This window comes from Tyto alba, unplaced genomic scaffold (genome assembly GCF_018691265.1).
Source record: "Tyto alba isolate M040663 unplaced genomic scaffold, T.alba_DEE_v4.0 Super-Scaffold_1, whole genome shotgun sequence".
Lineage (NCBI taxonomy): Eukaryota > Metazoa > Chordata > Aves > Strigiformes > Tytonidae > Tyto > Tyto alba.
Window position 1 is genome coordinate 6,815,687 of NW_024881261.1, and position 22,199 is coordinate 6,837,885.

At 42.1% G+C, this 22,199-nt stretch overlaps 1 protein-coding gene across 1 annotated transcript; it reads left to right on the top strand.

Moving 5' to 3' along the window:
* Positions 1 to 191: 191 nt before the first annotated feature.
* RGS10 (regulator of G protein signaling 10) lies at positions 192 to 22,199 on the top strand. Its single transcript, XM_042791977.1, has 5 exons — positions 192 to 339; positions 6,774 to 6,892; positions 8,364 to 8,450; positions 15,117 to 15,260; positions 18,869 to 22,199. Exons 1-5 carry the CDS (start codon positions 291 to 293, stop codon positions 19,013 to 19,015), a joined length of 546 nt encoding a protein of 181 aa, XP_042647911.1. The 5' UTR covers positions 192 to 290; the 3' UTR covers positions 19,016 to 22,199.

The following is a 22,199-nucleotide window of genomic DNA, read 5'->3' on the forward strand; positions in this document are numbered from 1 at the left end:
CGGGCGTGGAGCAGCCGGCCCCAGCCTCGGCCCCGGCCCCCCTCCACCTCCGCAGCCCGTCGCTCCCTCTGCCCCGCCCGGGCGGCCGCAGCCCGGCGCTGCCGCCCTCCCCTCACGGCCGGGAGGCGGCGGTTTGAGGGGCGCCCCGAGCGCGGGGGCCGGGGCCGAGGGGAGAGCGGAGCGGGGCGGGACGGGGCGGAGCGGGCCGCCTCCCCCCGGAGGGGAGCGGGGAAGGCGCGGCCGCCCCCTCCGGCTCCGGGCAGCGCGGGGCTGCGCGGCCGCCCCCCGAGATGTTTAACCGGGCCGTGAGCCGGCTCAGCAGGAAGCGCCCGCCGTCAGGTAAAGCGGGGGGGGGGGGGCGGCGGTGTCCCCTCGGCCGCTGCTTGAGGAAGCGCCGCTGGCAGGGGAAGGGCTGCGCTTCTCCTTCCACCCCGCGCCGGGGAAAGAAAGCGCGGCCGGGCCCCCTCCACTCCACGGTGGGTGGGGGGGCCAGGCTGGCAGCGGGGCTCCCGCCATTTCGGCGGGTTTCCCCAGCGGCTGAGGGGAGCGGGGAGAGCCCAGGGCCGGCCGCGCTGAGGGCTCGGCGCCGTCACCCGGCTCCTCCGCGACCGGCGGGGCTGAGCGGGCTTCAGCTCCTTGCTGCGGGACCTGCCCCTCGATTCTCACATCGTGTCCGGCGTGGCTCGGCCCCGGGTGGGAGTGGGGGGGGGCTCTGGGGTGACCCTCAGGGCGGGGGGGGCTGTGTTACAGCGCGGGGGGGTGCAGGAACCGTCGGTGCTTGGGAAGGCGGCGCGGCTCTTCCCGCCTCAGCAGCTGCACGGAAAAGGGAACTGCCTTCTCCTCGGGTTTGTGCCTCATCAGCCGAATTTTAATCGCGAACTGCTGCCTGTCCCTGTTACTGGTAGCTAGGTGATAGCCCGGAACGTCAGGGTGTGATTGTTCGAGCTCTAAACTGACTTCTGAAGAGTTTGCCTTTGGCGGGAGGGTCTGAAACCGGAATGGAAGTTACCGAGGCGTAATAAATGTAGGACTTCACGGTTCCATCTGTAGACAGGCGTTGTAACGTGTTGGTGCTGTTACGGGGCACCTCGTGGCGCGGTATGTCTGATGCTGTAAGCCTGTCGATTCAAAGGGGGTAGTATATATCATTGCTAGAACAATTGGGTAAAAGATACAAACTCAGAATCCCAGAAAATAATGCTACATTTTATAACGTGCTGTAAAAAGTTATAATCTTCCTAAGGAAAAAAAAATCTACTGTAGTGTTTGTCAAGAGTTGGGGTTTTGTTTTTGTGGTTTTTTTTTGTTTTGTTTTGTTTGTTTTTGTCTTTTTTTTTTTTTTTTTTTAAAAAAAGGGTTTATGTCTGGTGAACGCTTCCAGAGATGCTCCAAAAGCGGAACGTCCCTTTAGTTTCCTTCCTTATAGTTAAAAGTGGAATCCAGTAGCCATCTGTTGTTAGAGACAATCAAAAGAGGATGTTGAGGTTCATGCTTTGAACAACCAGAGCATGTGAAGGACAGCCTTTCTGTAGTGAGAAGGTCTAAAATTCAGCTGCTACTAGGAAAAAAATGTGTGAAGATTCACCCAGTGGCACTTGGATACATGGAAAGTGAGGGAATTTTCCTTTTTCAGCTGCCTACTTACGAAGTTTCCCACTGTTTCATAACCTTGGATTTATTAATTCCAGACCAGTGATTGTTGCTGGATAGGCATTCTGGTGACCATAGGAAAAGACAAGGTATTCGGAGTACTTTTAAAGTCAATAATAAAGGTTCATGGCTCGCAGCTTCATGATCCAGGTGAAAAAGGGGAAAATGCAGGTGGTGTGATCAGAATTTTATCAAGAAGAAATTGAGAAGGCGTTTCTTAATGTTGTATATTAATGTTTAAATACAAAATAAGGAATATGCTATTTATATGGTGCTTTGGTCATATCTACTGTTTGAATGACTGTCGTCTTTTGTTAAGGAGTTTGCAAGAGGTGTGCGCAGGAAAGAGGCAGTTAGGGTGGGTGTTTAGGTATGGGATGCGTTCAGCGGGATTCTGTGAAGGGTGTGTGTCTCTGCTGTCTGATACGGTGCCATGCAGGCCGCTGTATCAACAGTTTGAGAATGACAGCAGCTTGGGAAACCGTTGTAGTGTCTAGCCCTTCGGGAAGGCAGACGGATTAGTATGTCTAACTCAATTAGCTGTGTCCGAATCTCTAAATGTTTGATACGTTTCCACATTTTTTTTTTTGTGCTTGTCAAAAGCAAGGGCCAGAACTGTGAGTTTTGACCTGCAGAGTTGTATATTTTGATGTTATTGACACTTTCTGTAGTTTAAGTCCAAGTTCCTGTTTGGAGAATGTAAATATTTGCCATTTTTGATACCACACTTCAACTGATAATTGCAGTGTTATTTATGAGTGCTGCACTTACTGTTACATCTGTCACTTACAAAGAGCCTTTATCCACAGTGTGATGCGGCAGTACTATTGTGTGATGGGGGAAGGCAGCTTCTGTAACGTTCTTCTCAAATAATGCTCCAGCTAACGTAGCTGCCTACTTGTTGCCTCAGCATAGGGCTCTTCTCTAGAGCAGTGGTGCCGTTAAAGTAAGCACTTACTCATTTACTGTGTTTGTAGAAGCAGCTGGCCACTGCCCATCGTGCAAGCAGTTGTGTTATGGTCGTACACTCAGTGGAAAGTTTGCTTCAGCAGAGACTACAGCTGTGCTCTGCTGGGCAGGCTCTGCTGGTTTTCCCTGCTTCTTGGTTTCTAACCTGTACGAAAGAGAGCAAGTGCTCTCCTGTGACAGTAAGAAATGTCATTAACATATTTATCATTTGTTGTACATTCTGTGTGTAACTTTCAGAGAAATATTGATGGAAGAACTGCCATTTTGTAATACCCTTTCTGATGTACAGAATTATCTCCCAGTTTTCGGTAACAGCAAATGTCTGCCTTCCTCATTTAAATTATCATACTAATGTATACATTTTGGTTGTTAAACATTGGTATTGACCTTGTTATTTCCAAATGCATGCTCCATAACTTTGTCACTAGATGATTTTAACAGGAGAAAGTTATCTTTATAAATAGCAAACAGATAAAGAGGTTTCAAGAGGGTCATTCATGTAATTACATTCGTTGCAGTATTGCCTTCTAAAATGAATTGTTTCAGACTTTTGTTAGATTGTACTTCAGTGGAAGTATCATCTGAAGGCAACTTAGTAGTGTGTTATGGGATATGGATTTGGGGATTAATTTCTTGAGTCATTTGTGGGGAAAACCTCCTTCCTATCTTTTAAGCTCTTAAAAAAATTCTAGGAATCACGCACCAAGTCTGCTAAATGAATCCAGCACGTGGAGTGGGAAGTTATGATCCTGATTGGGTGGGGTCACTTTTGTTTTAGAAAAAATGTTTGTGATGGTGTATTTAATGTGGTATAATAAAAATAACCAGCTGTTTTAATATCCTTATAAAATTTCCAGGTGTTTCCTACTGTCATGTATCATGTGCAGCCTCTTTATATTTGCGCCAGAGGGGAATGTTGATGTTTTATGACAGTGGGAAAGGAACACTGAACATGGGGATTAATGGTACTCAGCCTGGAGGGAAAGCGCTTGATCAGTGCTGTGCCCAGCACACAGACCTGAGCCCTCCAGAGCTTCTGGCATGTTCCCTGGCGTGACTTTGGCCACTGCCAGCCGTGTTGCCCCCAGCCCAGCTGGCAGGGTGGTACCAGCCAGGCCACGTCCCCAGCAGGCTGGCTGGGGGCAGTTACTGCAGTTTTGGGTGGCTTCTCAGGACAAGAACTGTGCTGCACTGCCCCATGGCAGGATCCAAGAGTGCTCTCTGGCCTCTTGTGTTTGTTACAGATGAGTGGTCCGAGGGTCTGCCTCCGTTGTGACACCAGGGTGGGTGTCCCCTGCCTCAGCGTGGGCTGGTGCTGGGAGCTGTAGCCTGGGCTGAGCTGGGATTGTGGCTGCGAGCGGCACCTGCTCCGGCTCAGCAGAGCTGCCCAGCACCCACAACATCCTGTAGCTTCTGCTCTGGGGAGCTCCCAGCTTAAAAAAGCGAGGCAAGGGGTAAATGAAAGGGTTGTGTTGGACGAGCTATGGGCAGGCAAGCCTCATCGCAGTGCCACGGTACTTTTGGGTTGTGGGGAGCTGGTTAAGTGAGGGAACAAACTGAGTAACAGAGTCCTGTACAGCTAGGCTCAGCGGAGTGGACATTAGGAAGAAGTTGTGTAGGTCCTCCCTTCAGAACCAAATTTTTCTCTAGTAAGGCTCTAGGACAGAGAAAGGGAGCAGGGTCATAGGAGAGCACAGGGTTTGTAAGATGACAGAGAGGAGTTGGGGGAACGTAGATGGTGGATGGAGTTGGGCTGTGCTGGGTAGGCTGGAAGTGAGAAGAAGCTGGGGAGAGTGGTGATCAAGGAGGGCAGAGAATGGCCAGCAGTAAAATGAGACCAGTGAAAGCAGCTGAGGGGAAGCAGATTGATGTATCTAGGGTGCGTAGAAGCACTCGTTCCAGCCTTTGTCAGCTCACCAGAAACTTTTTTGGGGTTCTCATGGCGCTGGGTCTGCCCTGTAGTGCACTGGCTCATTGAAATACATGCTTTTCAAAGTAATCATCAATGTCCACTTAAAATTTGAGTGGAAAAGAAACAGTAGAAATAAAATCTCCCTCCCATATGTTCTGTGCTAAATCATATATTAAATAAGGAAATGGCCTGGTTCTTCAGGCCATTAGCAGCTGTACACACAGAGCTGCCATTCTGCTTGCAGGTGAGAGTGATTGTAATGAGAGATTTAAGCTTCTGAGAGGTAAATTGTGTTCTGCTCCAATGTACTTGGCTATTCCCTCTAAAATCTCACAGATTTCACTGATATTAGGTGCCCAGATACTTTGAGTCAGGCTCCTAAAATAAATGTTGAAGTCATAATCAAGAACCACACCCTTTTCCATCAGGGAAGGAGAAACTGAGGCATGTTTAACTTGCTGTACTCGTGTCTCATATGAAGTCGCAGTAGCAGTTTGGAGACAATCCTCAGGCTCTGACTCTTGACTTTAACTGTCAGACTCTGTTTCTTATACAGAGCTGTAGGAATACTTACTGCTTTGGTGACCAATCTGTCACAATCTGGTTATGATCTTGGATCCTGAAAGGTTTTGTGCAGGCATGGAGTCACACATTCATTGTGTAAGGAATTTCAGGTTGGTGCTGTAACTGCATCGTAGAGTGAGATCAGGACAGGCAGAAGAGAGACAGGATTTACACATGAAAAATGTAGCCTGCAGTGACCGTTTGCTCAATTGTTTTAGATGCATTCCTTTATTTTATGTCTGTATTCACTTGGGGCATGAGTGCAGATCGCTCAGTATTAGACAATGAGTGTGGGATCCATGGCTCCAGAAAGTTTACTACTTTTCCAGCTTTGTAATTTCTCCTGTATAAAACCCCCACTCCTATCAAGGAAGGAGTTGTTCATTAATTTAAAACAGTGGCCCATCTCACTGTTAGAAAAACAAATAGACTCTACAGGTCCCTATCAACCAAAACTCAGTAGGCTTTGCTGCCGTGCCAATATTTTGTAGGGTTTTAACCTTAGCATTTATCGTTCTGTCTACCAGCTGAAAAGGGCATCTGATAGTATAGCTCTGCATAGATAGTTTTTTGAGATACTTGCTGAGGTTTAGTTTCATGGTGGAGGAAGCGTTTTTTGACAGAGCTGAAGCAGAAGTTATTAAGATCCATATTTCCAGTAACTTGATAGGGAGAAATGAAGGGGTTATAAAAATAAATAGAAGCTGTATTGATTGCAGTAAGAGTTTTGTACACCTTTCTAGTGTGAAGTGACCTGAAGTGGAACTCTTAGCCTGACTTCTCATGGCCTGGACTCCTGCTGTCTTCCCTGGGCATTTCATCTGTGGGAGGAAAGGAGGCCAAGTGCTTTATGTCTGTTTTAGAGTTTTTCAGATCAGCACTGAAATTCCTGGAGTCTTCCCAAGTAATAGGTTTTCTGATGGCTAGCCAGCAAACAGTTTTTTTGGCATCGACTGCTTTGGATGTAATGTACTTGCCCCTGGGATAGAAAAATTCAAAAATGTACACCATCTCTCCTATCTGTGAGAAAACTGTCTGGCAGATAAGATGCAGGCACAGTCAAGTACACCTTATAAAAACAGGATTTCAGTGGTCTTGAAGACAAGCAATCAAACAAAAAAACCCACCCAAATACCACTTGCCCAATAGCAGGTCAACTCAGCTGGGATGAGGCTCTTCTGCCAGCTGTCTTTCCTCCGCTTAGACTGGGTTAACATATTGGATTTGTTCTCCTCCTAAACAAAGCATTATTTTTCTTTTTCTCTTTGCCTTTTCCCAACCTCAGTGATGATTCTTTTCTTAAAGATATATTTCATGTGTGTGACTGACCAGGATTTGCTTCATAGAAGCCGGTGTCATTGACAGTGCTGGAACAAAAGGTAAATGATCCTTTTACTAAACAGTCTGTGGTCATTGTGTTCCACATGCAAAAGGTGTTTGGACTCCTATAAAATGGTGACAGTGCCTACTTATGTGCTCATTAATTATCTAACTGCAAGGCATTCTTGCCTCCTTACAGGCAAAGCAGAATTCAAATATGTGTGTGTGTTTATTTTCAGTTTTATGGTGTTTCTTTTAAAGAGAGCAGCTGTAATCCGAGGGTGCAAAGAGCAATGGCGAAGAAATGTATGTGACATCATTTCTAATGAAGTTGGTCTTTTTTTTCCATTTTTTCCAGAGATAAATGACAGCGAGAGTCACCCAAGCAGCAGCCACCAAACCTTAAAAGGGACCTCAAAATGGGCTACTTCACTGGAGAACCTTCTTGAAGATCCAGAAGGAGTGAAACGATTTAGGGTTGCTACATTAACTACAGATATTTATATAAACCAAAATTAGGGCTTAAAGCTGAATGAGTCTAAGCATAAATGGTGCAGCTGTGCCAGTGCTGTAAGCACACAGACGTGCATCCTTCTAGATGCGTACCCTGAGCAGGAGTGGCAGAGTTGGAGCTGTGGCATTTGCTGAGCTTCTGAGGTAGTGCTGTTTGCCCACTGCGTCTTCCTCTTGTAAGGCACATGGAAGACTTTTGGTTGCATCTTTCTAGTTGGATCTATCAGCTGTTGCAAAGATGAACAAGTTACTGTTGGATAAACTACAGTCCTTGAGCCACTGATCTCTCTTGCCAAGCATTGTTTATCACTGAGGACTGATCCTGTGCTCTTTATTCTCATACGTTGTCCTTACTTAAGCAGTGAGTTACCTCTAACAGCTCCTGAGCCTGGTAACTCCGTGTGGCTCTTACTCTGTGTTGCAGCAGCTATACCGAAAAGAATTCCCTTTAGGTTTACTACAAAGTGTGGGCTTGTGCAGCTCAAAGTGCAGGCTTGAGACTTAATTAGGTGAGGGTGACAAGTTGGTTTTTCAAGGCCTTCTGGCCATATTGTTACAGGAATAGGAACTACCAACTTGAGTGTGGTTTTGCCATACCAAACACTGATAACATGCACTAGGATAAATGGTTTCCTGCCAGACTGGTTTGAAAAGTGGTGTAAAGTAGAATTATAAAACACTGTGATTTAGAATTCTTAAAAAAAAAAAAAAATCTTAGTGCTATTTAATTCTTGGCGTTACTTAGTTTTGGTTTTCTAACACTTGAAAGAGAAAAATGATGATCTCAGAGCTAGAAATATTTCAGTCATTATGTTTTATAAGGACATTTAACATACATTTTTTTCCCTATTTTAAAACATGCTTCATTTTTGAAAGAATGTGCTTTGTTTAAACACTGTCTAGAGAACGCAAATACATCTTCTGCTTTAGTTTACTTAAGTGAATTTATTGCCACTGATGATCATGTTTAGAAATACTTTTATCTGTAGAGATTTTACTCATTAAAAAAAATCAGAAAGATACCAGATGAGAATCTCAAGTGATCTATGACTCTCATTAAAATAGTTCATTGTACTCACCTGCTAACAAATTCATATATTTTTTGATTTCCCTTTGAGTAATGACTGTAAAATTCCTCAAGTTCTTTGAGGGAGACTGAAGAAACTCTTCTTGTTAGTTCCTGATATGCTCTGAGATTAGATGTAGCTCATCACTCTCCTGGAATGTGCGGTCAAAGTGCTGAATATGATAGTTCATTTGTGTCTTGGTAGTCTACAGATGCGCTAATGCAGTGGTTCTGTTACACTGTATTATGTAAACTCATATCATGGTAAAGATAGCTGTAGGCAGCTTCTAGTGTTAATCACTATAGTAAAAAGAGAGGAAAACAATTTAGAAATTGGATCCTAACGTTTGTTGTTTTTCTTTTCCCTAGGAATTTTTAAAGAAAGAATTTAGTGAAGAAAACGTTTTGTTCTGGCTAGCATGTGAAGAATTTAAGAAAACACAGGGAAAAAAACAGGTATGTTTCCTAAATAATTTCTACTTGTCAACATAGTTTCTGTATCAGACTTGGAGTTATAACATTTCTGTTGAGTGATATGCTTCATGTGAATGCAAATAAATACATTTGATGGAATTGCACTGAAATCACAGTGGTGGAATTGTTTGGAAACAAAGCTGGTTCTATTTCAAATCAAAACAAATTGCTGAAATTGTCAAGTTTCCCACGTTTTGAAAACTCCTAACTTTTTGCTGTTGCTTGGGAATAGCAAAAGGTTTAATTCAGTGATGTTGCATCATCTTGATTGAAAATATAAAGATGTTTCATTCAGAACTTCTTTTAAAGCATAGCCGCTATTACATGAAAATATACACCATTATAAGATTTTAGTGGAAGATAAAAATAACAGTGCAAACAAAATGTTTTACAACACCAAAATGAAAAGTTTTGCCTTATCAAATTACGAGTTGTAAAACAAAAGAAATTGAGGGTCCATTTAGAATTTTCTTTTAAAATATTTTTTCAAATTGATAAATACCTGCAGAGCATTTTGATTTTCATGAAAGCTATATTTTCCTAGTAGAAAATATTCTATTGGAAATTTTTCAACCAGCCGCCTCGAGTAAGTTTTTTCCACTGCTTGGATCTTGGTCTACATTTAGGTCAACCAGAAATACAAGATCCACTATAGTGTCAGACCTAAAATATGTACCGTGTTTGGTTTGCTAGTTTCTGAAAAAGTTTTTGTGATTTTTTTTTTTTTTTCTTTTTGAAAAATTCCAAATTTATTTGATCTTTGAGATGAGGATTCTGTGAGCATGAAATGAAATAGTTTCAAAACTCCAGCTGAGTGTCAGACTCCTAAATCCCATCAGCCCTTTTTCTGGAATCCTATCTTTACGCTTTTCACATGTTTCCAGCTCTTGTTGCTAAAGGGAGTATTTTAAAAAGCAGCATGTGCAAATGTTCAGCCTCTTTTGCACTCTTCTGCCCAAAGTAAGTAGAGTACCATGAGGAGATGAGGCTGGGAAAATGCCACTTAAACCTGCTTCAAATAAGATCATACGTGCTTTGAGCAACATCTGAAACATGGAGGAACAGAACCAGGCTACTAGTGGCGTTATAAAGTGCAGGTGTGAGAGAGCTGCGTCTGGACTGCAGGATTCCTCTCTTAAGGTCAGTCAAATACTGTCAGTTGAAACTACTTCCCAGCAGATTTTCAACCAAAAAAAAAATCTGGATTTCCAACAAAACATATTTTTGAGAGGGTAGTCTATTTTCTGTAAATATTCTCTATCTTGCACTGAAAAAGCATTCCCCTCAAAACAGTTTCTTTGTTTCAATTGTGAATATTTTTTGGTATTGATAAACCCATCAATAATAATTTTTGCAAGAAGAGGAAAACGTTCTATTTAATTGATCACTTTGTAATATTTAGCACTATTTCAGCTTTTGTGTATTTAGCTGCTTCCCTCCCTCATTAAGGCCCACACATGCAGAGAGGCTTCAGAAAAGAACAATCAATCAGGCTGTTTTTCTGTAAGATGCAGGGCCTAAAGAGAAACACTGTAAATGAGATGGCATAGAGGAGGGGACTGTGCTAGATGCCACTGTGATGGCAGCAGTACCAGCAGCTGGGGCGGGGCTGGGGATCCTCCTCTCCGCTTGCCTGTATGGGAATGTTTCAGGTGCAGCCTGTCTGGGTTGCACTGGAAGCCACCTCCCGCTTCCTGCTGACCTGGCTCTGCTTTCGCACAAGCTGAAGGTCTCATTATTGTCAGTTTGTGACAGAGCATTTCCTCTCTTGTCCCCAAATGCCCATATAGCATCTTGGCTAGTATGTTTGATATGCTGGGCTGGAGATCTAGGTATTCTTGATCTCTCTCCCTACTCCATTAAAATAATTTGCTTTCTGAGCTGGTGAAGCAGAAGCCAGTATCACAGTCCACAGCCAAATGGGAAGAACCCTTTGCTTTGTACCAGGGCAGATGTTTCTTCTTTGTATGCCATACAGTGTCCGTGCCAAGAGGTATGTAGCTTTTCTTAATACCCCTGGGGCAGGTATCATACTGCATTTTAAAATGGAAATGAAAGTGGGAAATCCTTCTGTAAGGTCCCACATTTTGCAGTGGGACAACAACCATATTTTTCCTTGCTAAATAATTTCCATGTTTTTAGCTATTTTAGGATTGCACATGCTGGTACAGAAAAGTGGTAAACTGATGTATAGAGATATTATCTTAGTGAATTCTTGAATGAATTGCCAAATGAACGCACAGAGATTTAACTAGGTTCCATTTAGCTTAATTATTCAGCACCAATCATTACACTGTATGGTCAATCTGGAGTCTAGTACTGCCAAAGCTATTACAGCCGGCTAGAATAAATGTGCTTTAGAACAGCACAGACTTACAGTACATTATTATAGCTACTGCTTATGAATGGCTTTGTTTAGATAATTTACAAAGCTAGAAAAAGCACTAAAAATAGAAATCTCTTTCCTGTGTTTATGATAGCATGAAGCATGAATTTGTCTTCTGAAAGTGATTCTTGCATAAATCACTTTCTATCTAATGTGAGCAAAATATTATAAAAACAACTTTTTACTTATTTTATAACCTGCTTCTCATTAAAACTGGTTTACCACAGAAACTAGCTCTTAGACACTTAGACTTTTTGGTCAGATGAAGCTGACTTCAATTTAACCCAGATCGAATGGGATTTTTTTCCCCTGTTTTTAAAGTATAAGATAAACTTTTCATCACTTGACATGAGAGTGTTCGTGTGTGTTTTTTCTTGGTCAGTTTAAATTTGCACAGAGGTCATCACCTGGCCAGTGGATTACGTATCCACTGTCTCTAGTGTTACTGTCATCCTTTCAGTGTCAGCCTGGAGCAGTGTTTGGTTTTGTATAGGCTGGTAAAGCATTAGGGTAGTTGGCTGGGTAAATGTGCTGTGCTTCCCTCATGTCCTTTCTGGTTTTCAGAGGTAGATACAGACTCACCCTGCTCCTGCTTTCTGTTGGTTGCAAGCTGTCTGTGTTAGTGCCATTCTAAGCAAATATCCTGGGCCTTTCCTCAAAGCTTATTAAATTTGGTTCAGTTGTTACTCTAACCACAGTCACGTGGGCTCTGCCTAGAAGCTGACTTATATCAAGCCAACGCAGGCAGATCTTGCAAGATGCTGTGCAGATACATCTTCTCCATCCCCTTCCTCTTTGACTGTGAGCCACTATGCAGCCAGCACTGCTAGATCACTGGGCCAGAGGGAGCGCTGGCAAGAAGCAGCCGGGCTCTTGGCTGTTGTGTTGGCTCTAGACTAGTAGCAGGAGCACTTAGTCAGGAGAAGGCAGAGGTGGAGTTCAGACCAGACTGCTCCACGAGTTTCTGTTTGTTTTCCAGTTTGGGTGAGCCAATGCAAAATGCATGTGTCTGTCAGGGAGCAGGGGAGAGTTTCGGCATCTGCAGAGCTAGACAGCAAGCAGACTATGTTTTAGGTGGACTGGATTCAGCCTATCTTCTTGCAGCATGGAAGCACAAGCCCTTCCCCTCAGCTCAAGACACATTTTGTAGTTTTAAAAAAATTATATTCTTTCTTTATCATTCCTTTAAAATTGAAGTTAAAATAGAAATGTAATTTTTAGTGAAGATTGAGGAAGGAATTAGGTCAAGTCCACTTGTAGCGGTGAGCTCTGCTGCCACCCATATGGTCCTCATCTTAGGACACATTTAATTATTGAAATGGGAGTGGTGAGGGTAAGTGAATAAAATTTAACTTTACATGTTTTCTTGGAGTTAGTCTTATGCTGTTAGGTTTGTGACTGCTAATGAGATAAACAACATGTCCATTGTGCTACTTCCTAATGTTTAAATCTTTCTTCCCTTGCAGCTGAGCTTTAAAAATAAATTACAGATTGTAACAAATGTTTCAAACAACAGGGAATCTTTTCAGCTATTGCTAAAACACACCAAAATACCCATGTCGAAGTTTTGTAGAGAACAATTTCAGAACAAAGTACATCTATTCAAGAGCTTCTTCTGCCACTTCCCAGGTGGAATGTGGCAATGGTTAAGCAGGACTGGGTAATGCTGCACAGCTGCTAACTGCTGGAGCCTGTTCTGATGAGCATCTGGGACTTCCATTCACCTCATTTGGGAACCACACATGCTTGAGAGCTGAATTTGACCTTAGGAAAGGAAGTGGGAATGAATATTGTATCCACTTGAAATAGCGAGGGGGATTTCTGTAGACAGAACTTTGTACTCCAAATGGGAATTTGGCACGGATGCTGAGGCAAGCACACAGATGTAAGTGAAAAGTGCCAGAAATCCTTTAGTAACCACCTGTGAACAAGATCCCAGTTTAAGTGTTGTTTAAATTCCGGAGTGGAGTCCTCTGTGCTGAAGCATCACTTTCAGGCTGACGCAGAACAAAAAATGCCACCCACTGAACAGGGAACATCGCTGCCTCCTCTGCCTGAACCTGGCTCTTCCTGAATGTCATTTGGGGGAAGTATAAACATACTGGCAGCTTTAACTGTACTTTTTTTTTTTTTAAATGTAATTAAACTGATGCTCTACTACTGAAGCATAGGCATAGCATAACACTTGTTCCATCTGCAGCAGAACCTGTGATGTTTAGCTGTGCATGTCCATATTTCCACATTACTATAAAGTCAGGTCCCCTGCATCTCTCCAGCGACCCCCTCTCCCTACCACAGCACTTTCGCTTCCTTGCATTGTCATTCTTCCCCACAAAATCCAGAGATCCTCCCTGTTTCACCCACCTCCCACACAATCCTCTTGTTCCCCTCCATGTTCTTTAAACTTCCTCACAGTACTTCTAGTTCCGTGTTTCTCCTCAAGCCTTGCTCTGTTTTTTCTCCCCAGTGCCCAGCTCGTTCCTGTGTTCCTTGGGCAAGCAGCACCTTGTGTTGTGGCTGATGTGGGGCTGTGTGTGCCTTGATTAGCCAGCTGCTGAGTACATGCTGGGAATTTGAGCAGAGTAGATAACTTCTGAACATAGACTGCCGCTTTTCCCTCTGTACATGTGCTGCTTTTTCTCTCCCTTTCTTTTCTCTCGCTGCTCTTTTCCATTGAATCAGTAGGAGGGTAATTCTTTCTCAGTCCTTTGACCCTCTCTTAAATATGGTTGAAACTGGACAGCAGGTTCAAAAGCTATTGCAGTGGGACTGACAGATAGAAAAATCACTTATGCTTACTCATGTGATGATAGCTAATGGTACCTTTACTGAGTCTGCCTTAGGATATTAACTTGACTGGTTAAAGCTGTCACACACCTGATCAACTGGATTAATTGCTCATTATAGAACAGACATGGCTGACCAAGTCCTCCCTGATCCATGAAACTGGAAAGATTGGAAATTGTTATAAAACACTTCATTGCGACCTAGTGCACCTGACACATGATGTTTTACCCACCAGATGAATATTCTGTATTAAAAGGAATACTACTGGAAAATGCGTGTCCTCTTCAGCAGTGAGAGAGTTAACTCTTTAGGCCTTGTGAATTGTCAAACACATGTAGCTTTTATTCTGATTACCCCCAAATGTTAATTCTCAACTGTAAAACATGAAAGAAATTCTGTGACTCCTTCACAGGCAAGAGTTTAAATGCTTCCTCCTTCAAGCCCACTTCCCATCAAAGACACAGCCCTTTAGTTGGTGCCGCTCTGGGGATGTGGATGCTCATTAGATGTATAATGGGGAACACTGTTGCGTACCCACGGCTCGGGAGCATGCAGTGCCTGCTGCTGCTGTGTGCAGGATTCAGACTGCAACAGGGAGGCTTGCCTCCTGCCTGGCTTGGCTCTCTTCTCCCCCACTGGCTTTCTCTTATCCGACCTTCTGGTCAAGGAGGAGCTTGCATTGAGTTTCAGAGGATTGTGACCACTCATTTACTGCTTTGAAGCTTAAAGATGCTAGATTGGGGCAAAATGTTATCACTGTTACTGATTTATCAAGGAAAGAACATTGGAACAGGATTGCTGAAATCAGGGCAAATATTAGCAAACAGCGTTGTGTAAGTCACACCTACCCTTATTTGTCAGCCTTCAGAGGCTCTTGAGAGTCTTATCTTTACCATTAGCCAAGTTGTCGGGTTTTTTAATCATATAATCACTGTTGCATGTGAGCTGCCCTGAGGTAAAAACATGGTTATGACAAAGCATGTAGTGTGACAACATTATCTGGCAGTAGTGTGGATTACACACTAACTTTGCCTTGCAGTAAGAATAAGTTTTCACAGTGCTTTTTTCCTCTGGGTTCTTTGCACATACTGATTATCTGTTAGTAAAAATCGTCTTCTAAATAGTGAAGACAAGGCCTGGTTGATGCTGAGCAGTTTTACTCTAGTTACTTGGATTCAAACATGAAAATCTGCTGTTCAACCTAAATGCCAAATACTGGTAATTTCCAGTAATGTCAGTGCAGGAGTTGACCTGCAGAGATATTTTTTCCTCCAGTACAAATGAATGTACATGAATAAACTAATCTGTGTATATTTGTTTCACTACTTGTTTTCTTTTTTAATTCAGACTGGTTTGGTTTTAGGGTGTGAGCCTCAAAAAGTAAGTCACCTAGAGCAGTCTCCAACAAAACATTAACAAATATGGAGAATATTCCCACAGCAAATAATTCTTTTAAAAAATATGTCCTTTTGCAGATGCAAGAAAAAGCTAAAGAAATTTACATGACTTTCCTGTCTAGTAAAGCTTCCTCCCAGGTCAATGTTGAAGGGCAGTCCCGGTTGAATGAGACCATTTTGGAGACACCTCACCCTCTCATGTTTCAGAAGCTCCAGGACCAGGTAAAGTTATTCTTCAAGAATACAGTTTCTTTAGGTTTTTGTCTGCTTTTAATGGAATCTGCTTTCTAAGCACAAGCGAGTGTAGGAAAGTTGGGAATCTGCCTACTGCTACCTGTGGCATGGATTGAACAGGCAGGCACAGAGCTGGGTTGCTTCCAGATTGGGGCTATTAATGCAGCCGTGCTGAGGGTGGATGCTTTGTACCCCAGGTTCTTGGCCCCACCTATCTAGGGCCCGTTAGTTAAGACTAATGAATGAGCAACCATTCTCATTCCCTGGAAAACTGGGTGATGTTTTCTCCTGGGTTCCTTTGCTGGTAGCTCGAGAATCACCCAGCTGACTAACTTTGTGCCTACGTTTTCCTGTGTGTTCACTTGAGCTGAGTCATTGCTGATGTTTGTTTCCGTAGTTGCCACTGGTTTCCTTGAGAGCTCAAGATTCTTCACTTTGCTTTGTTTTGGTATTTATATTGATAGGAATATAATGCAATTTCCAGAAAAGCCTCCTCTTCTGTAACACACAAAACTTAAAAGAGGATTCAGTATCTGCTTTGCCTTTTCCTATAGAACTTGGGTGTTCTGGTAGAAATTAGGTGACGTTTTGCAGGCATGTCTTTTGGTGGTAAATTTTCTTGATATCTAGCTTATTTTAAAGCATAAGTTATAAAGTGAGTCATTCTTATCTGCAGCTTTCCAGCACTTGCAATCTGTACTATTTTTAATTCCTGTGCCATCCTCAGGACTACCTGTATTTTCCATTTGGCTCTTTTGTCGAGAAACAGCATGCTGATTTAAGTAGTGGTTTCAACCCATTTCACATCAGGTATTGAAGGCGTTAGTTGGGCACTGGCTGGGTCAGTTGAAGCGGTCTGAGGAGCAAAGGCTCTGCTGTCTTTCAGGCAGGTTCCAAGTCATTAGCAGTGGAAATGTCTGAAACTCAATTTCTGTGTGAAGAGGTAAAGTTTTTCATGGAAGAACTTCTGACTTGGGGGAAGGGAAAGGTAATGGTCTGGTTCATCTAAGCACTGCAGTTCAGGGTGGGTGATTGTGAGAGTAAAGCTGGAGAGACTACTGGAGCTAAAGTATTCTGCAGTTTTACAGATGAACATGAACAGCCAGGGATAAGTAATACCTGAACTGGAAACATGCTAGACCAGTGGTAGCGGAATCCCACTGATGTGGGAAGAAAGTCTGTGAACTTTTAAAACCAAATGCAGAGCATTTATGGGTTGTTGCAGGTCTCCACTGCTTGAAGCTTCTGTTTATTGCTGTTAGATAATAGCTCAGGAAGAGTTATGGTCTTCTCTAGTTTTCAATCCTTATAAAGTTATGAAGAGTGGTATAATTTGTGCTCTAAAGAACAGTGTTAGCTACCACTGGCACTGTGTGTCTGAAGTATAAAAAGGCAGAGCTTGAAAGCCACAGTCTGGTCTCCAGCATTACTGGTAACTAGCATTTCAGTTCTCCAGAGACCTATTGATTTAAATGGGGCTACTTGTGGGGCGTGGTTTTGTGCTTGTGGGATTGCCTTAAACAAATAGCTTGGAGGCAGTTCACGCTGAATGAAGTGGTGTTAGAGTGGTTCCTAGAAATCTGTAGATTTCAAAATACTTATGGGGTAGATGTTCTTGCTCCACTGAGGCGATGAGGGGAGGGGAGGGACAAAGTGAATTCTGCTTTTGCACATGATTATAAACTCTGCCTGTTCTGTGCCTTTGGCTGACCAGACTCCAGATTTTGATCTTGCAGTGTTCTTTCTCTCTGGGAGATGGTTTAAATGATACTAGGAACAAGAGGAGTCTGAGTTCTTAACACTGACTTATGGTGTTTTAACAGGCAATGTCTTCCTTACAATTTTTTTTTTTCCCTTGAGCTAGTTGGAGAAATTTAATTATATTGTAGTTAGCCAATGCCAGGAGGTGTAATTTGACTTTGCTTAACTGCATGGATTTGGGTCCACATTGACAGGGTGCTTTGGGAATTTCAGTTTTCCGATATGTGGATTATAAAGCAAGATTTCCACTGTTTTAAACATGAATTTAAATATTTAAATATATAAGCAAACAGTGGTTAGTTAAATGCTTCATGTAATTTATTTGCAAGGGAGATACTTCAGCAAATGCACGGACAACAACAGTCAAATTTTGTGTGTTTACCTTTATCTGTCCAAGTTACTTGAGGATGTGAAATGAAAAAGCAGTTTGAGATAAATTTTTTTTTCTTCTAATAAACAGTTGTGTCACTTGATTGTACTACCAGTTAGAACTGAGGCCCATAAGGGTGAAGCTCCAGTTACCCACACATGGATTATCCACACATGCAGAGCAGAATCCAGAAATATATCTTGAAAATTTAGTTACTCTGAGTACCATAAAATGCAGTCAGTCATGAAGTATGACTCAGAAAGGCTCTGCCAGTGAAATAATAGGCAGAGGGTGATGCAGGCTTTGGGTTTGCCTCAATTATAGTTTTGAGGTTTACTTTTTTCCTTCCCCTCTGTTTCAAGACCAAGCAAAATATAGTCCTGACCTTGACACCTGAACAGTTTCCAGGTTCTTCTCCCAAGCCCTTTTGTTTTCAGAAAACTCTAAGTGAGTTCTAGCGTTTTTGTCTAAAATGGGTATAAATAGAAGAGAAAGCAATTCTGCTGAGGGATGAGCCTAAACTCAAGCCCTGGTAGAGGAAAGCTATACGCAGCACTGACTTCATGCTTCCATGCTGGCTGTGTACTGGCTATGAGAAGAAGGGCAGATCTTGGGATAGTGAAAAACCTAATGGCACAAATCTAATCCATCACCAATTTTAAACCACATGATAGCTGGCAAATTACATCTGTAGTAGATCAGCTCTTTGTGTCAGGTACCTGCAACATTTCTGATCTGGCCTGAAGCCAGTCTTGGTGTTCGGTGGTTTCATAGTCTACAAAGGATGGGAAGACTGGCATAAGTTTAAGAAACATCAGTTAAACCAGTTGTTTCAGTCTAGATTCAGTTTGCAGTTTCAATGTTTGTGTAAATTATTTAGAGGCTTTTCTTAATTGTCCAGGGCTCTGCATGTATAATGAGCTATTCTGTAATGTTCAAGAGTAACTGCAGTCAGGAAGGTGCCTAAAAGGTACCTCTTTTTCTTCAGCTCTGCTTCGTCCCTCTGAGTATCCTCCAACTACCCTGCCAGGAGACCCTCGCTCGGTTTTAGTCCTGGTGGCTCTGCAGGCCTGAGGCTGCTGTGGGAAGGGACCAGGTCCCTGGTCCCCTGTCCTGGCTTGTCCACACATGCAGTTATCTGATCATCAGCTGCCAAATCCTAGTGACCGTGGCACCTGACCTCCCACCTTCAGTGTTAGGTTTGCAAAGTTGGCTGTTGTGAAAACCATAATCTGATTCTTAAACTAGCACGGACATTATTGCAAAACAGTGACCTTGGAACCTACAGTATTTTTTTGCTACATGCAGCCCCTTTTGAGAGTTTGGAATGTGTTTTAATGTCATGCTTTTTTTAGTAATGTTTAGTGCTAGCAGAACAAAAATACATTAGAATTCATATACTGTCCTCATTTAAAATCTTGTTTACTTAGCTCATTGGTTTTGTGTTTTTTTCCCCTCTTACCAGATATTCAATCTCATGAAATACGACAGCTACAGCCGCTTCTTAAAGTCAGACATATTCCTAAACCATAAGAAGTGCGAGGAGCAAGAGGAGAATTCACCAGAGGCTCAGACTTCAGCTAAAAGAGCATCAAGGATTTACAACACATGATACAACAAATCTCTTCTGGAGAGGCAATACAACAACTAAGTTACACTCAGGAACAGTCTAGGTTTATAGCAGTTGCATTTAGGTCTTGAATAGCTCAAAACCTTCTTAGGAAATACTTACCTTCTTAATTGCTTGAATGACTAATTGTTTTTGCATGATAGCTAACAACCAAACACCCACAGAAAGACTGTATCCTAGCTAAGAGGCTGAGGTATCCCTCCACAGCGTGAATTGCGTTCATATTTCACAAGTTACAATGCTTTCAATTTTTGTATTTTCTTTTGTGAAGCATCATGATGATGACAAATGGAAGATACAGTAGTTGGGTTTTTATTTTTGCCTTGTAGTTTTTATTTGTGATTGGCTTTTACATTCTGAATTTCTGGGAGAAGCTGCTGAGGAGTACCTTTCACGTTACTTTGTGGGCAAGTCATTCATAGCAAAGTTAATCATGAAGGGGCAGCATCTTTTGGGGTTAAGCTCGATAGAATCTAATCCCTTCCTATGTACCTTTGTTCTTGCAAGGTGATATCAGTTTTGCTTTGCCTTTATTGTTGAATCAAAACACTTTGGTCATAATTTTCATTTCTGCATTTCTTTTAAAAATTTCGCCCATTTTTTTGCAGTAGACAATCACCTTCTTCAGAGGACGGTGTAACTTTAGTCCCTTGGGAACAAAAGGCTCTGAAGAACTTCTAGCAGCCATTAGGAAACCTGACAGTTAATATCCCACTCTGGCACCCTGATTTCAGCAAAGCTTGACCAGGGCACATCCTGCATGTCAGCATAACATCAGTGTCAGATGCCGGTATTGGGAAGGATCTTGTCTCTCTTAAGTGTCCTGAGCAATCCTGCTCTATGCAGTAAGAATACTTTGGCAAAGGACCAACCAACAAAGTCTGGCTTTGTTTTGCTAAAATCTTTCTACTAAAATCACCCTGCCTATTTTTTTTTCCCCAGAGAAGTATTTCAGAGTTTCTTAATTGTAACTTTTGATAGCTGCAGTGGAACAGGGGGTTGACATTGTGGTTTAGCTGTTCTCACATCAAGCTTGAGAGGAAGGGAAATTTATTTCTGCCCAGAGGAATCAAAGATGAAATGTCAGGATGTTAAAGGAAGACAGTCCTAATGAGCCTTCTATATCATCCTGGGAATGTGTCAGAGCTGCGGAGCACATTTTGGCATACAATTTTTCATGTGTTCATATATTTTTGATTGCATTCACTGCAGTGTTACTAAATTGCAGTTTAAGTTGGGAAAAGCGTATTAGCAACGTGCTTTATTTACAAGCTTTGCAGTGTGTAGTCTAGCTGTTTCACATTCTCTCATTTACTCTTTCATTTTTTGCACTGCTTTTCTTGAACTTTTGTTTATGTGCTGGCTAATCTAAATGCACAGTTATCTTTTGGTCGTTTTATAGTTCTTTTTTTTTGTCAGAAAGGCCAGATATGTTTTATACATTACTGTCGCTATCAATGTTGTTGTTTTAAAACTAAGTCTAGATTGCAATTTTTGAGGATGCAAACTCACTTGGTAGACTCGATAATTTCTTTTAACTCTGAGCCACTCTTGCAGGTAATGTGTAAAGACAATTGTTTCCATGGGCTCTTCCCTAGTTAGATGTAAGAGTGGGAATGGGAGTTCTGATTCTACCCCTGGAGCTAAATGGCCTGTCCGCTTTTAGAAAATCAAAGAGGGGGTCAGTGCCTCCGTATGCATGTTTTAAGATGTAATTCTTATGCACTGAGTTAATTTTCCTTCTATGCTCTCAAAAGATGTAATGGTGAAGTCATAATCTTGCTTCAGGCACTTTCAGTGGTATTTGACCTCATGCTTAAGTTGCATTTCAATGTTTTGCTGAATAGGAACGAAGTACACGTGTGCATGAATCCTTTTGTTGTGATGGGGCTCAGGAAATGGGGCCATCCAATTCCGGACTTGTCAACCGTTTGTAATCTCAGGATTATATCTTTTGAAAATTGACTGTAATAACAAACTCTTAACGCCTGCCACAGCAGAGGATGGAACTTCTGACACCATTGAAGTCCTTGGGAGTGGGCAGCTTAAGCACATTTAGGAGTTGGGATTTGTCTCTTCCCAGTAATGGCAGCAGAAGTCTTAGTGATACAGGAAAATGCAGGCTGAGGACCTTCCTGGGAAAAAATGCAGAATGAGCTCGTACCACATTCATCACATGGATGCACAGTAGATTAATTTTTAATCATATTGATTTTAAAAATGCATGAGTAAGGAAGAAGAGTCTTTGACTATCATGTTTTAAAATAATAATAGTAAAAAATGAAACCAGAAGCTGTATGAACAATGGTAGGGCATTAAAGTGAGAAAATACTCGTTTGTAGCTGCTTATGAACACCATTTTCCTTGGCAATATGCTCCCTATCAGGTACTGTCTTATTTGCTTGTTAAGAGCGAATGCCCTATAGGAGTAGACACAAAGGTGCTTTACACTACTACCAACCAGAAGTTACTCAAATGGAAATGTATTTTTTTAGCAGCATCTCAGTGCCTATGATGTTTATTTCAATACCTATGATGTTTCTAAGATAACATACCTAAATCCACAAATTCTTAATCTTTTAATTGCTCTTTTGCTTCAGCACTAAAAAGTTCATTGCCTCATTGGCCGTCTTATTTGTGGTGTCTGGTTTTGGTTTGTTTTCTTAGAAGAAAACCAACAACTAGACTTGCAAGGTGCAGAAATCAAAGGTTTTTTCCTATCCATTAGATTATCTGTATTCTCCAGTAAAAGAACAATCAAACTAAAACCATGCAAGCAGATGTCTAATTGCAGCATGTATATATGTGGAGAAGGTTATTTTGCTTCTGTTGATACTATCACTGATCAAACTTAATTGGTGAAATATATGACATTTTCTCTATGTGCCATAGAACAAATCACTCAGAAAAAGAACTGAGTTTCCCTGTAAGTAAATCCTGCATTCCAGGAACAACTGCAAACATTGCATCGAACCTCAGGCCGTAAGTGAGTACTCAGAGTCGCTTTATGTAGAGATTAAAGATAGGATCTCCTCCCTTTCATAGAACCGAAGGTATGAGCACAAAAAGCAAGCAAGAGAAGTTTCATGTCTGACTGCATGCCTTAAACTCTACCTGGTTGTGTGTTTCTCAGCTAAAAATTAAAATATTCTACAAATACACCAAA

Coding starts and splice junctions, on each gene's coding strand:
- RGS10 (XM_042791977.1), top strand. CDS start 291: ATGTTTAACCGGGCCGTGAGCCGGCTCAGCAGGAAGCGCCCGCCGTCA. Junction 6,893..8,363: donor AAGGAGTGAAACGATTTAGG/GTTGCTACATTA, acceptor TCTTTTCCCTAG/GAATTTTTAAAGAAAGAATT. Junction 15,261..18,868: donor TTCAGAAGCTCCAGGACCAG/GTAAAGTTATTC, acceptor CCCTCTTACCAG/ATATTCAATCTCATGAAATA.